The sequence below is a fragment of the Phyllostomus hastatus genome, unplaced genomic scaffold, assembly GCF_019186645.2.
Source record: "Phyllostomus hastatus isolate PE091 unplaced genomic scaffold, TTU_PhHast_1.1 phas_contig_1, whole genome shotgun sequence".
Lineage (NCBI taxonomy): Eukaryota > Metazoa > Chordata > Mammalia > Chiroptera > Phyllostomidae > Phyllostomus > Phyllostomus hastatus.
Genome location: NW_025333498.1, coordinates 44367640 through 44380577, shown reverse-complemented (window position 1 = coordinate 44380577; position 12938 = coordinate 44367640). Strand labels below are relative to the sequence as shown.

The following is a 12938-nucleotide window of genomic DNA, read 5'->3' as shown; positions in this document are numbered from 1 at the left end:
TTAAAACATCTACTTTAGAGAATGAATTTGTGTTGTGAAATTACAATATTTAGATAATATTCTGAAATAGAAAACATTTAGGGTGATTTGACCCATTAGATATATAATAATTATCAGCAAAATGGTCTTTGACAACAAAAAGAAGCAACAAGATCAATATGCAATCAAGCAAGCTGGGGTCCATCCATGTGGCACCTTGACCCATGACCCAAAAATTAGTGTTGAAGGAAGCAGGTTTTTATTTACAGGATTCCAACCTCGGGGCAAAGGGTCTGAGAGCACTTTTGTTCAGAGCCCTGTTCTCCCACATAACCCAGCACTTCCCTTTGTCCCCAACAGGCTATAAGCCAAAAACATGCCCCAAAGTTCCCCATCTCCTTATCTGTTCTTAAGCCAGCTGTGCAAACAGTTCTCCATCCCCTCTGGAAGGTACACTCATGGGTTTCAGAGTCACCTCCTCTCCCAGCAGCTCTCTCCTTTAGGATCAGAGGTACATTGTCTAGGGAACATGTGCCTTGTCACAATGGATCATGGTAAAGGCCAGGTAGGCACATGTCCCAAGAGAGTGGCTTCTCTGTACATCCCTCAGAGAAGCAGAAGTATGCATTCTTCGTCATGGTTAGGTACTAAAGCACCACCCATGAATCTGTGCTTGGTTAGGCAGGTCCCTGCGCAGCTCTATCAGCTCTCTGGTTACACCCTCTCTTCAGCCCATATGGCTGCCTTCCTCACTACACCAGGCCACATGGTGGAATCCTGACTCCCAGCTGGCATGGCTTCTACCTTACACACCAGCTGTCATTGTGGACCACTTCACTATAAACTTTGTAACTGCTCGCTGCTTCTCTCAGGCCTCAGGACCAAATCCCTTTTTAGCCCACATGGTTGTTTCTCTACTCTTTTGGCACTCATGGCAGAATTCCCTTTCTTTCAGCCCACCCTTATTTTAAATGTTTGACCTGGGACTTCCTACAGGACCTCACATCTGGGCCCTCCTACAATGTGCTACTTTTTTCTGAGCTTCTATATCTTTTACCTTCTTTTGGCTGCCATCTTTGGTCAGGGCATGAGCTCCCCATGACACAAGGAGCCACCAGGTCCCTGCCTCTCACACAGGCACTGTATAAACTCCCCCAGCTACACCCTGAGTCACTGTATGATTTGAAAGTCATGTAGTCCTTTTGCCCTGAGCAGCTGTCTGCTTCCCTTCAGGAAGGATGTGGCTATCAAGTTTCCATTGTTGTGAAAGTATCTTAACTGCCATATCATCTGCTCTTGCTTCCCCAAACCATGGGCTATGGTAAATTTCTCCTATATTCTGGGGACCCATGCTTTGCATCTTTTTGCAAATATGTTTGGACCCTGTGGGTATGCTGGAATGAGCAGGCAATGAGGTTAAAGAACATTTTGAGAACATTTTCTATTAAATATCTACTAATGGTCTAGGTTATGTCAAGGAGAATAACATGGGTTAATAATTATAGTGGTAAAGTGCAGCTAGAAGGGAAAGATACATACCAATCCTAAAAAAGCAAAATTGCAACTTGAGCTATGTATATTATGTCCCTAATTTTTAACCACAATATTTTAGGTCTTTTGTGTTGTCAAATCTGCTAGATAAATGGTTTTCTTTCTTTTCAAAAATTTGCCATAGTTGTGCCTTTATAAGAATTCATCCAAAAAGGTAACATTTTACATAAGATTATTAAAGAAGAAAATAGCACACTGAGTTACATATTGGGAACAAACATATTGCTGCAGGTAATGACTTGCTTTATATGGCAGTGTGTACAGAAGGGGCGCTGGTGAGACCTGGAGGAGAGGTGTGCTCCTGCAGGCACTGCAGTCTCCTTAAATGTAAGAGTTTCTTTAAGAAAAAGAAGAGTATTCTATCTTCCTAAGTCTGATAGCTGGGTTTGTTAAATAAAGTGACAATAGGCAGATTAGCAAGAGAAATGATGTAAACATTTGATCATTTTTAGTTATTATATGAAGGCATCACCAAAAACAGCAAAAGTAATACCTTGTAAATGTAAGAAACATCCAAACCTGTATGAATTTTTATGAGTTTATTTGGGCCAAACTGACAACAATTTTTGGGAAGCAAAATCTCAATGGATTGAGAAAATGCTTTGGAGAATGGCAGGTTTGTGCATTACAATCAAAGCAGGAGGCATAGGAAATTACATGAAGTTTATTGGTAGTAGATTAGGGAGGCAAAGTGGAGAAATCTCTGACTAGGTAAAAAGTAAAATGGATAGACACATACTTCTTTTATGTTGGTGGGCATAGGAGAGTTAACATTAAACATTTACAGCCTGTAGAGCTGCTCTGCAGAGAATAACATAACAATGAGGGGTTCCTTGATCTTGTGCTCTGCTGCGAGACTGTGCCTTGAGGCACCCAGAAAAAATGGGATTACTCCACCATCTCCAGCGGTATGTTATCATAGATGCAAAAAGACAATAGATACACTCAGATAAAGTAAAGACTGACTTTTGTCAAGGAAGATAACAGCCTAGGACATGACTACCTCCTATGATTCACTTCTAGTTAGGAAGTTTTAATTTCAGACTACCCTATATGAGTACTTCAGGTCTCTGAGTTTATAAGACCCACCCTGCAGGCCTCCCTTGAGTTTGTCATGTTCAGTAGGTGGCCCATTTCGTACACAATCCCCCCAAATCAATGCAGTTTGAGAACTTATATGTTATCTCAATAGGGGAAAAGTGGAGAGGAGGAGACCACTTAAGACAGAATAAATGATTTTTAGGAAAGATGAATTGTCCCTTTGAAGAATAGATCAGAGGTATAGTTTTTGACAGTTTGTCTGGGTGTTGTGTCAACTTCTAGTCTCCTCTCCTGTGACAAGAGTCAATCTTCCCTGATTGATGAAGTTTCTTGGGGAAAGGATTTATGACAATTGAGTTCTTTATGGAAAATCTGCATTCAAGCAGGTTGAGGGGAGTTCAGAGACCACCTATGTATGCATTTGCTATTTTTCAAGTTTCTTCAGCTCAAAATAATCCTATGCCAAATAAGAAAATTTCACTGTAGCATAATCTGCCACTCTTCAGTATGAATAAGAGAGTACATGGCATGGCATATTACAAAGATTTTCCTGATATCTCCATTTGTGATCATCATTTAAGTTACACACACACACACACACACACACACACACACACACAAGCTGTGATGTCATGAAGGAAAACTCTAAAATCATTTATTTACTTATTTGGGAGGAGGAGCTTTTAAAAGCAGGGCCACTTTTCATTTTGTAGGATGCTTAAAACATAGTCCTATTTGAAAGAGGATCATCTATGCTTGATTAGATTTTATAACCTGAAATCGAATTTCATGAGCAAATAGTCCTTCCTGGACTTTTCAGAGAACACACGGCTTATGGCAATGTATGCCCTGGTGTTAGTGGTAAAATGGCACCAGAATGTTACTGGTGATTGGATCTCAGTTCAGCAACCTTGGCATCTGAGTTCCAGCTAAGAAAGAATTCCAAGCCAAGACTCAAATACAAGCAAAAATGTATTTAGAAAGTCACAGAGATAGAAGAAGTGAGCCATGGAAGGAGTGAACCAGCTGGGCTGCGTGGGCTCAGAAAACAAGTTACAGAGGCAAAAGAAGGGTCCCTGGAAATTAGGAAAAAGAAGCCAAGGATATATGCATCTGGGGGAAGGAGAGAGGAAAAGGCTTTGCAGAGCTCCACAGAAAGAAAAGCCATGCTGGGTTCTTCTTAAGGGCTTTTAAGGGTAGGGATTTTAGAGGAAGTCCCTGGGGAGGATCTCAACAGAATATTCACCAGCTTTTCAAGTATGTCCTTTCAGGGTGTGGTCTCCACTGATTGGTTGGTGCCAAGGCAGGGGGGTGGGTCAGTAGTCACTGCAGCTGGTCCTGATGTCAACCATTGCTTTGCCCCACCTGGCCTTGATGGTTTTCTGTGCCTTGAGCTAAAACACAACCCAGGCTTAGATATTATCTTCCAGCAGTTAATGCTTAATGGAGAAGTTGTACAAGGGTTTGTATGGAGGTCATATGAGGTTATTTTCTGGCCTAATGGCTAGTGACATGCCAGGGAAGGAAAGGTCAGAGGAGGGTCAAAGCCTCATGACCAGCAATATGAAAGGTCAGGGGACCTACACTACATGACCAGGGACATTCTAGGTTAGGATAAGATAGGTCACCTTGGGTGTGTTGTTGCAGCCCATTTTTGCCCCTTGCCAGAAATTTCTGCCCTCGTGACCTTGACTACCTAGCTTATCTTTTCTATTCTGCTCACTTCTGTCTGTCTGTCTATTAACTTGGAGTGAGTTAACTCTCTCCCATCATCTCTAGTATCTGTAAGTGAAGATTGCAACTACGTCGCAACTTATTTTAAGCAGTTTTGAATGAGCGTGATATCTTTTTCTTAACTCTAATGTAAATGCTTATAACTGCACTCTAATCTACATCAGTTCTTTCAAATGGCAAGCCACTTTACTTTGAGTTTATTTGGGTAACAGTTTCTAAGTAGACTTTATTACCCCAGGCTAGTGGCCTGACAAAATGAAGAAGCAGACTCTGTGTATGATATTTTAAAGGGACAGAGATGCCAAAAGCGTTGCAGGAAGAAACATATTCTTAAAGATTATTACCACTACCACAGTGTCTACCAGAGTGAGAAGTAGGTGGCATAATATTCTGATATATAAATTCTCTGAGGCAGAACATAGAATTTTACTACTTAAATGTAATAAGATGTATTGTGCTCTCAGGGAAGGCCATGGAGCTCTGTGTGATTAAAATAAAAAAGGATCCAAGTATCTGCCTTTAACTACCATTTAATGATAATGATTTTTGTCTTTAGCATTTATATTTGAAGTCAAGAACAAGGCAAGCTGCAGGCTATGTAATAATAATATGAATAATAATAACTAACAATTGCCCTTCTCTTCCTCCTTAGATCTTACAGTTTATGCTTATTCTCACAGACAGTTGTCTTCCTTCATCTTAGTTTATATGGTAATTGAAATATTAGTTTTAAAATTGTGCTGTACAGCACATACCCATGAAAAAAAGGAATTTTAACATTAGATTCACATTAGTAAAGAAGACTCAGAAAAGGCGTAATATATAGCAGTCTTCGTTTACATGTTATTTGATTTATTTTTCATGGCAATCCTTTCAAGTGCATATTGTCACCCATTTACTTCTAAAGAACTGGAAAATTAGGCCTGATAAGCTTCTAATAGAGACAGTCCATAGCCATCAGTGACATGGAACTGGCTCAGACTAGGTGATGAAAAGCAACTGTTAACTATTCAGGATTTTTGTTGATAGCCTGAAGTCAGCCACAGTGTGGGAACTCACACAGTGAAAATCAGCAAAGGTTAAAAAAACAGGGCACCTCTTCTCTAATTTTTCCACTGCTTTCTAGGGAAAGAGAAGAAATCCAGGCCCTCCACCCCTCACCCCAGCCTCCAACCTTGAGTTGTTAGCTGAAACCTCTATAATAAAAGACAGATTAACAAGAGAAAAACTAACATGTTTATTAACATGTATCCCTCATGTATATACACGGATTAGCCAGGAGAAAATGAATAACTCCCCAAGGTGGCTTAGAATTCAGGCTTAAATCCCATCTTAATATGGAGAGGGGCAAGAAAGGATAAATGATGTTTAGAAAAGGTGAATGAACCTGTGAATAATAGATAGGAAATAAGAAGTTTGTGACAAAGTTTATCTGGATGTGGTTTTGACTTCTAATCTCTTCTGCAATGAGTCAGTCTTCCCCGGTTGATGAAATTCTTATGGAGGGTATTTATAAAATGTGGTTCCTTTGGGTATCTGTCTTTAGGTAGAGAGAGGAGTTTGGAGGCAGCCTCCCCTGCATTTGATGTTTCTCAATGTACCATGAGATATTTTGAGGGTAGCATATTCTGCTACCCTTCAACTCGGAGAACAGGTTTAACAGCTCACTACTGTCAGCTTACTGAATTTCATTCCCAGTCTGTTCTATGCAAAAATAAAAAACAAAAATAAAAATGAAACAATAACAAAAACATGTGCTTGTTCTTTCTTCCAAGTTTACATAGGTTTTGAATCCCTAAAAATTAGGAGCTTCCTAAGATAAAAGTTTGTAACAGCACCCACCCTCCCATCCCAACTGCCACCTCCCAGCTTGACCCTTTGTTTTAAATCTTTTGCATTTTCATGTATTTATTTGCCTTCTTCATTAGATGAAAACTTGAGAGTTGAAGTTCTCTTGTCTATTTTTTTATTCTTTTATTATGCCTACTGGGATACTTACTAGAATAATGAAATTAATCTGAAACATGATAGATGAAATTGCTAGAAATAAGTCAAGATGTAGAACGGACTTTATTGCCAAGTTGCTTTATCTACCTAAAATGTCATCATAAGTATAATTATATTGTACACACTTTTTAGAGATTATAACCATATTTTATAATTGAATTTGTAATCATTGTAATGTTTAGCCTCAAAAAAGTTGTGTTTTATTATAGATACTACATAAGCTACAGGTATACATGTAGTAATACAAATAATGTTAAAATTTTGAAAATAATTTTAAAAAGTATCTTAAGTTCTAAAAAAAAGTAATGAAATAGTATATGGGTAATTTCCCCTATAGCCCACAGAGAAAGCAAATCAGAGAAATTTTTAAATGACAAGTTAAAAAGCAGAGTTCTCAAGGATTACTTCTGATTTTAGAAGCACGTTTTCATGTTATTATTAAAACATTACAAAACTCATTTAGAATTGTCCAGTTGCTAATGATGACATTTGAAAAATATCACACACACAAGCAAGGGTAAGAGTGTTTATGTCCCCTTTTCCTTTCAGGGGAGGCTACGGTCACAACACAGGGAAATGTCCTTGGATTACAGCAGATGAGGTTATTACAGGCCTTATGACAGACATTGTCGGTAAGTGCAAAACAATTTTATTCCAAAATAATTATAGAGACCTTATTATTTAATTATAGACATAGATTATGAAGTCAAAACCTTATTGAAAAAAATCCTGATTTTCCATTTTAATCCATAATAGCAAAGAGCAAGCATACTTTTAATTGAGATTTGATTGCTATAGACTAAGAATATAACTAGGTTATTTGGTACAAAAATAAAACATGTTATTGCTTTTCTTACATATTTTAAAACTAATATTTACTCTCTGGTGAAAAACACATGCATTGCATTAATTTATCATTAAACAAAATTCATAAAATCAACTTAAGTGAAATTTCTAAGATTTCCTTATATTGGAAAATGAACTCTAGCCTTTACATGCTAAAGGCTTAAAACACCAATGTGTTTTTGTGGTTGTTGCTGTTTTGTTTTGTTTTTGGCTCCTTACAATTTAATCCATGGAGCTCTGTTGAAGATTAGAATGAGAATTATTTAAAATAACATAGTTTATGCTGTTTTTTGGTCTATAATGTATTCCCTAAAGTGAGTTATGTGTACTCTTAGTGATATTCAAGATAGTTTTACATGGTAAATGTATTAACATTTTGAAAACTATTTATTTAATTGGGTTGCATACTTCATGAACCCTATATGAAATTTAGGGTTTTAAACAAATGAAAAACAATATTTAAGCAATCAAATGGTGTTATTTGGAAATATATGGAGGATTTAGGAGAATCTTGACTTTCAAAAGGCTTTTTCAAAACTCTTTCCCTTATAGGGAAGTATAAAAACATCCTTATTTTACCCTAATTGTATCTTGGCCAGTAATCAGAAGACAAAATCAACTTGAGCTGGTGAGAAAATGGAATTAGAGTGAGGAGAGCTGGGTGGCTTAAACAACAAAAATTTATTTTCTTGCAGTCCTGGAAGGAGGCAAGAAGTCCAAGAACAAAGGTTGGTTTCTGGCTTGGCCTCTCTTCCTGGCTTGTAGATGCCACCTTCTGTGATCTCACTGAAAAAGTCTTCTCTGTGGCACTTGGACAGCCAAAGATTCTGACATTTTTTCCCCAGTACAATGGCCCAATAGAACCACCTTGTATCAAATTCTACCATGATGCAGACACCGGCCCGCAGTGTCTGTGTCATTATGGATGAAATAAGGCATTCACATGGACTACCAAGTCTGGTGGAGAAAAAGGGACAGAATGGCTTTTCTCTTAAGAGGAGAAAAAGTTTTGGTCCTTGCCATGACTGGCCTTTATTGGGTTTCTAGGCACATTGCGTGATGGTCCTCATTTACTATGCACAGGTTTGCCTTTGGTGGTTACCTTTTATAGAAAACAAAGGAGCCAATGCCGCTAATCACATCACAGAAGAGGGATATTTCCAAATGAAAAGGCAAAAGTGGTTGAACCGGTTACACTCATCCTTGGAAGGTTTAGCATGGATTTTAGGAAGTTACTTTGCAGTAGATGTCCTCAATTCAGGGTGAGGGAGTTTTTTAGCAAGAGCAAGACTCATAGCGGCCTAAGTACATTGCAGGCCTGATTCCTCACAGGAGAACCTATCCATGGGCGTGGGTCCTGTGTATCTCCGAGTGGGAGCTGGGTCCATGCCAAGCAGAATGGTTCCCCACACTACCACATGCACAAAGAAGAGTATACTCATGTTTAAAACAGCCCAAATTACCAGACTTTTAAGGATAATCTGTCTTTAGTTTATAAAACATATTAATATGTTACCAATTCAAAATATTCACAAAATAAAAAAACTTCATAGAATGGTTGCAAGCAGAAGCAGGCCCTACTTCCAACTGGTTATTTTTAAGTAATCTTTATACCGTACACATTTCTACCTGTTTTATATTGTAAGATCACCATGTTGACTTCTAGTTTAAGATAATCAAGTCCAAACGGAAAATTCTTCCTTCTATTCCAAACACAGAGAAATGATAGAAAAAATAGTTAACAAGCATATAGTACCTTTAAAGAATTAAATTGAAATCATTACAAACCAGAAACATTGACATTGCTGAAGAAAGGAGCAGTGGAAAGGCTGGAAGGGCAGTATCTGGGGGCAGCACATGGAGCGAGGCAGAGTGTGCAGGGCCGGAGTCCAGCACTGTCCCATGAAGCCTCAGGGCATTTTAGCACAGTTGTTCATGCTGGGGCTTGGAAATGAAAGCCATACTTTTTGTCAGCCAGTGCTGGTAAAGGCAAAAACTGAGCATTTTCTGCCAGACCAGCCAGATTCTTAAAAACACAGCACTTCATCAGGCTGAAAGGAGTGCATATTCTAATGGAGGAACTCACCAACTGAACAAGCCTGAATTGTGTCTAAAGACATAGTAAATATTTGTTTAATAATGCTTTCATCTGTGTTCACTTTTTAGAAGCCACTTATATTCATTCAAATGTCTAACATGTAAACAAAAGAAAACTAAAATAACTCCTCCATTAATGTGACCTGAGAATATATATTTTTCTTAGCTGTAGATCTTTTTTCTCCCTCTAGCTTTGCTTTCAGAATATAAATTCTATTCTAATCCTATTACTTTGTGCTCAATATTTACCATTCTCTAAAGAGGAGTTAGGATGTTTATATCCAGTCCAGGGAAGTGGTCAGATGATATTATTTAGTGAGATTTATTTATAAAGCCAATAAACCCTGCAAAGAGATCTCCTTTGACCATTTAAAAGTATGTAGCTCTTTTGCTGTGTAGTAAATATGCATGTGTTTTGTTGCCTAGTAAATAAATATATGTCACAATAATCCCTGAAACTTCAAACCAGTCATCCCTCATTATCATTTCTAAGGAAAATGAAAAAAAAATTCAGATTTGTTTAGAAGGGTAAAGAGACTGAAGTTATTTAATTTTTTAAAGAATATTTATGAACACTAGCCTTAGAATGTCCTGCTAGTCTTAGAAATACCATACAAAGTTATAACATGTATGGAACAAACTCTTTTTAATTTTCTGTGTTTCTGTCATATTTCCTTTGAAATGTTGTCAGTGAATAAAGGTAATCTTTATTTTAATTATTATTTTATTGTTTTGTTCTTTTTTGTTCTTGACCAGAGAAATACAAATTGACAGCATCTGCAAAAGTATATTATGAGCAATATTTTAAGAGCTTGGTATTTTTTTTTAATTTGAGTATCTATTAGGCCCAAATTCTTTTACTCTTAAAATTGTGTGTATTAGTCAGAGAAATGGTTCTTAAGTCAAGTGGAAAAAAATGAGTGATTTCACTTTGTTTGCTTTAGTAGAAACACATCCTTTAGTAGGTGTTGGCATGTATTGATCTTATTTGTTGCAAATCCCATACAAGTACCTTTTCTGTCTCAGTTACTAAAAAATTCTCAAAAAATTTGGTCAACTTTAAAATAACAAAAACTTTTAATCGCTGCTAAATTGTTTTTAATTGCATATACTATACTCTGTATCTACTTTTATCATTTTTTTTTCACATTGTAATACTAAAATCTTGGAATCCTCTTTGAGAGCAGAGTTGGTAACAATCACAAAATATTTAAAATAACAGTGTGGTAAGTATGGTAAAGAGCAGCAGAAACCAAATTTGCTTTTGCTGCTTACTAGGCAAATAGACAAGTTGTGTATTTTGTTTTATGATTGACTCCTCCAGGTTCCTAAAATCATGGCCTTTATTTCATCATAAACCATCTCAAATAGAAGTAACAGGAGCCCTGGATGGTGTAGCTCAGTGGACTGAGTACTGGCTGCAAACCAAAGTGTCACTGGTTCGATTCCCAGTCAGGGCACATGCCTTGGTTCTGGCCAGGTCCCCAGTGGGAGCCACGTGAGAGTCAACCACACATTGATGTTTCTCTCTCTCTTTTTCCCTCCCTTTCCTCTATAAAAATAAATAAATAAATACATCTTTAAAAAAGAAGTAACAGGAGGATAATAAAAATTATTATGCTGTACAAACTATTTGATAGAGTGGATAGAAAGGAAGAAGAGACAATGAACAAACAGTATTTATTCATAGACATAGAAAAGAATATCAGTGTCAGATGAGAAGAATATATATTAAGGAAATATTTTACATAGAGCCAACAATTCTTCAAAACATGTAATAATGTTATCTTATCATTAATATTATATTATCAAGATGCTAGAAATAGAATTGCTGAAGAATATTATTAGTATTATTACTAAGCCTACTTCTCCCTGAGTACATAAAAATCACAAAGGTCTAGATACATGCATCTCAGCTTATAATATTGTTGTAATGTGAACATAAATTTGCTTTATGAAATTTGGAATTGACCCTCAGAGAAGCAATAATCCCTGAAGGCTTTCTCCAAGGAGTCTGAGTGCTCAGCCATGCACTGGCCACCATGAGAAGCTAAAGGAATTTGCTGCTTGAAAGATAAAGTGGAAAGTTCTCAAACTTCTCCCAACCACAAACTTTACATCCACAATAATATTTGCATCTGCTTAATAAAATAAACAGAAAAGGATATGGAAGCTGCAAGACCCATCATGAACCCTGTTACCAAACGTGAAGCAGCCAGGCACCCTGCCATGTTCACTTTGCAAAACATTTGAAATTAAATTACAATTAGAAAGATACAGGAGAAAGTCTGTGAGTAACACGGCCTCCTATATTTGATGTACAGGGGATAGACAATTTTCGTATAATTGTGAACAAAGACTTTAATTACATTTTTTTTTCTACAAGAGGCTAATTATTTGTCTTCTACTTCCTGAGAGACTTTGGGCAAGTTAGTTCATCTCTTTGGACATCCATTTATTCATTGATAAAATATGAAAAAAACTAAGTAGATAACCTTATCAGTTTACTATGAAGACTATGTGAGATAATACATGTCACATATTTAAAAGTGTTGGCAAATAGTAAGGGCTCAAAAAACTTTAGCTTGCCAGGCAAAGAGATAAAAAGGTATTGCTTGCATATATATATATGTTCAACAAATAAAGAAGCAGTAATTCACTTTCCTGATGAGAGATGTGATTCACACCCATCTCAAATGAAGTGATTCAGATCTTAACATGTACTGCAGTGAAGTATAGGATGATCTTCAAAGTGAAGACTCTTTTAAAGCCTGATAAGCTTTGGGGAAGCTTTTCAAAAGAATTTTCCTCAATTCTTGTTGATGATGCAACATTAATTTTTTAAAAGCTCTTTTAAAAAAGAAGAGAAACAATGAAAAGCAACTTAAAAGTTTCAGGTTTTATTTTAAAAATTCATTTTCTTAAGGAATGCTGACAATATTTAAATATGTTAGAAAAACAATGATGGTTTCAGAAATACAATTAGAACTGGAAAAGACATGTCCATTGGGTCACTTTTCTATTTAAAATACATTAAAATCATTTTTGGTCATTTGATGTTAAGAACATTTCATTCTTCAGTGCCTTTAGCTTACATTTGTAATGAACATTTCTGTTAGTGTTCTGCAGCTGTAGTCTTAACACCACGCTCAGGTATACATATGTGTGCATGTGTGTATGTCAGACTGACCCTGTTCTTGACAAACTTCAGTAGCATATGAGGACAGAATTTTGAGAAGCACCTGGTTGAATTTAATTTAAATGTCCCAAAGCAGATCATTTTCATGTGTATGGGAAGACAAATTATTCTAGTGAGGGATTCTTTACAAAAAATTGATTCAGTGTTAGTTTCTGAGGGGAAGAAAGCACAATGCCAAGTGTGTATCTGGATTAATTCATCTCCATACATCTGGTTCATCACATTCCCATGCAAGGAAAAATGTAGGTGACCTCAGATGAATGCTGCATGGTATGGAGGACTAAAATTTTTCAGGAATCTATAATCATTTTAATCAGAATGTAATCAAAATTGGAATTAAGCAAAAATAGAGCATCTGAGCTTCTATAGAAATTCTCCTCTATCCCATCCTGACTCTTCTATTTCTTTAGTTTCATTTTGTGATTTTTTGGTGTGTGTTTTCTTCTCCTTATTCTTTCAATGCTTCCCTTTCTATTAATTCATT

General features: G+C 36.7%; 1 protein-coding gene across 1 annotated transcript in view; it reads left to right on the top strand.

Annotated features, from left to right (window-relative positions):
- Positions 1 to 12938, top strand: part of KYNU (kynureninase) — a 93105-nt gene that overhangs the window by 23185 nt on the left and 56982 nt on the right. The window contains exon 4 of the mRNA XM_045831535.1: positions 6862 to 6944. Within this exon, the coding sequence (XP_045687491.1) occupies positions 6862 to 6944 (83 nt within the window). The remainder of the gene's footprint in view (positions 1 to 6861; positions 6945 to 12938) is intronic.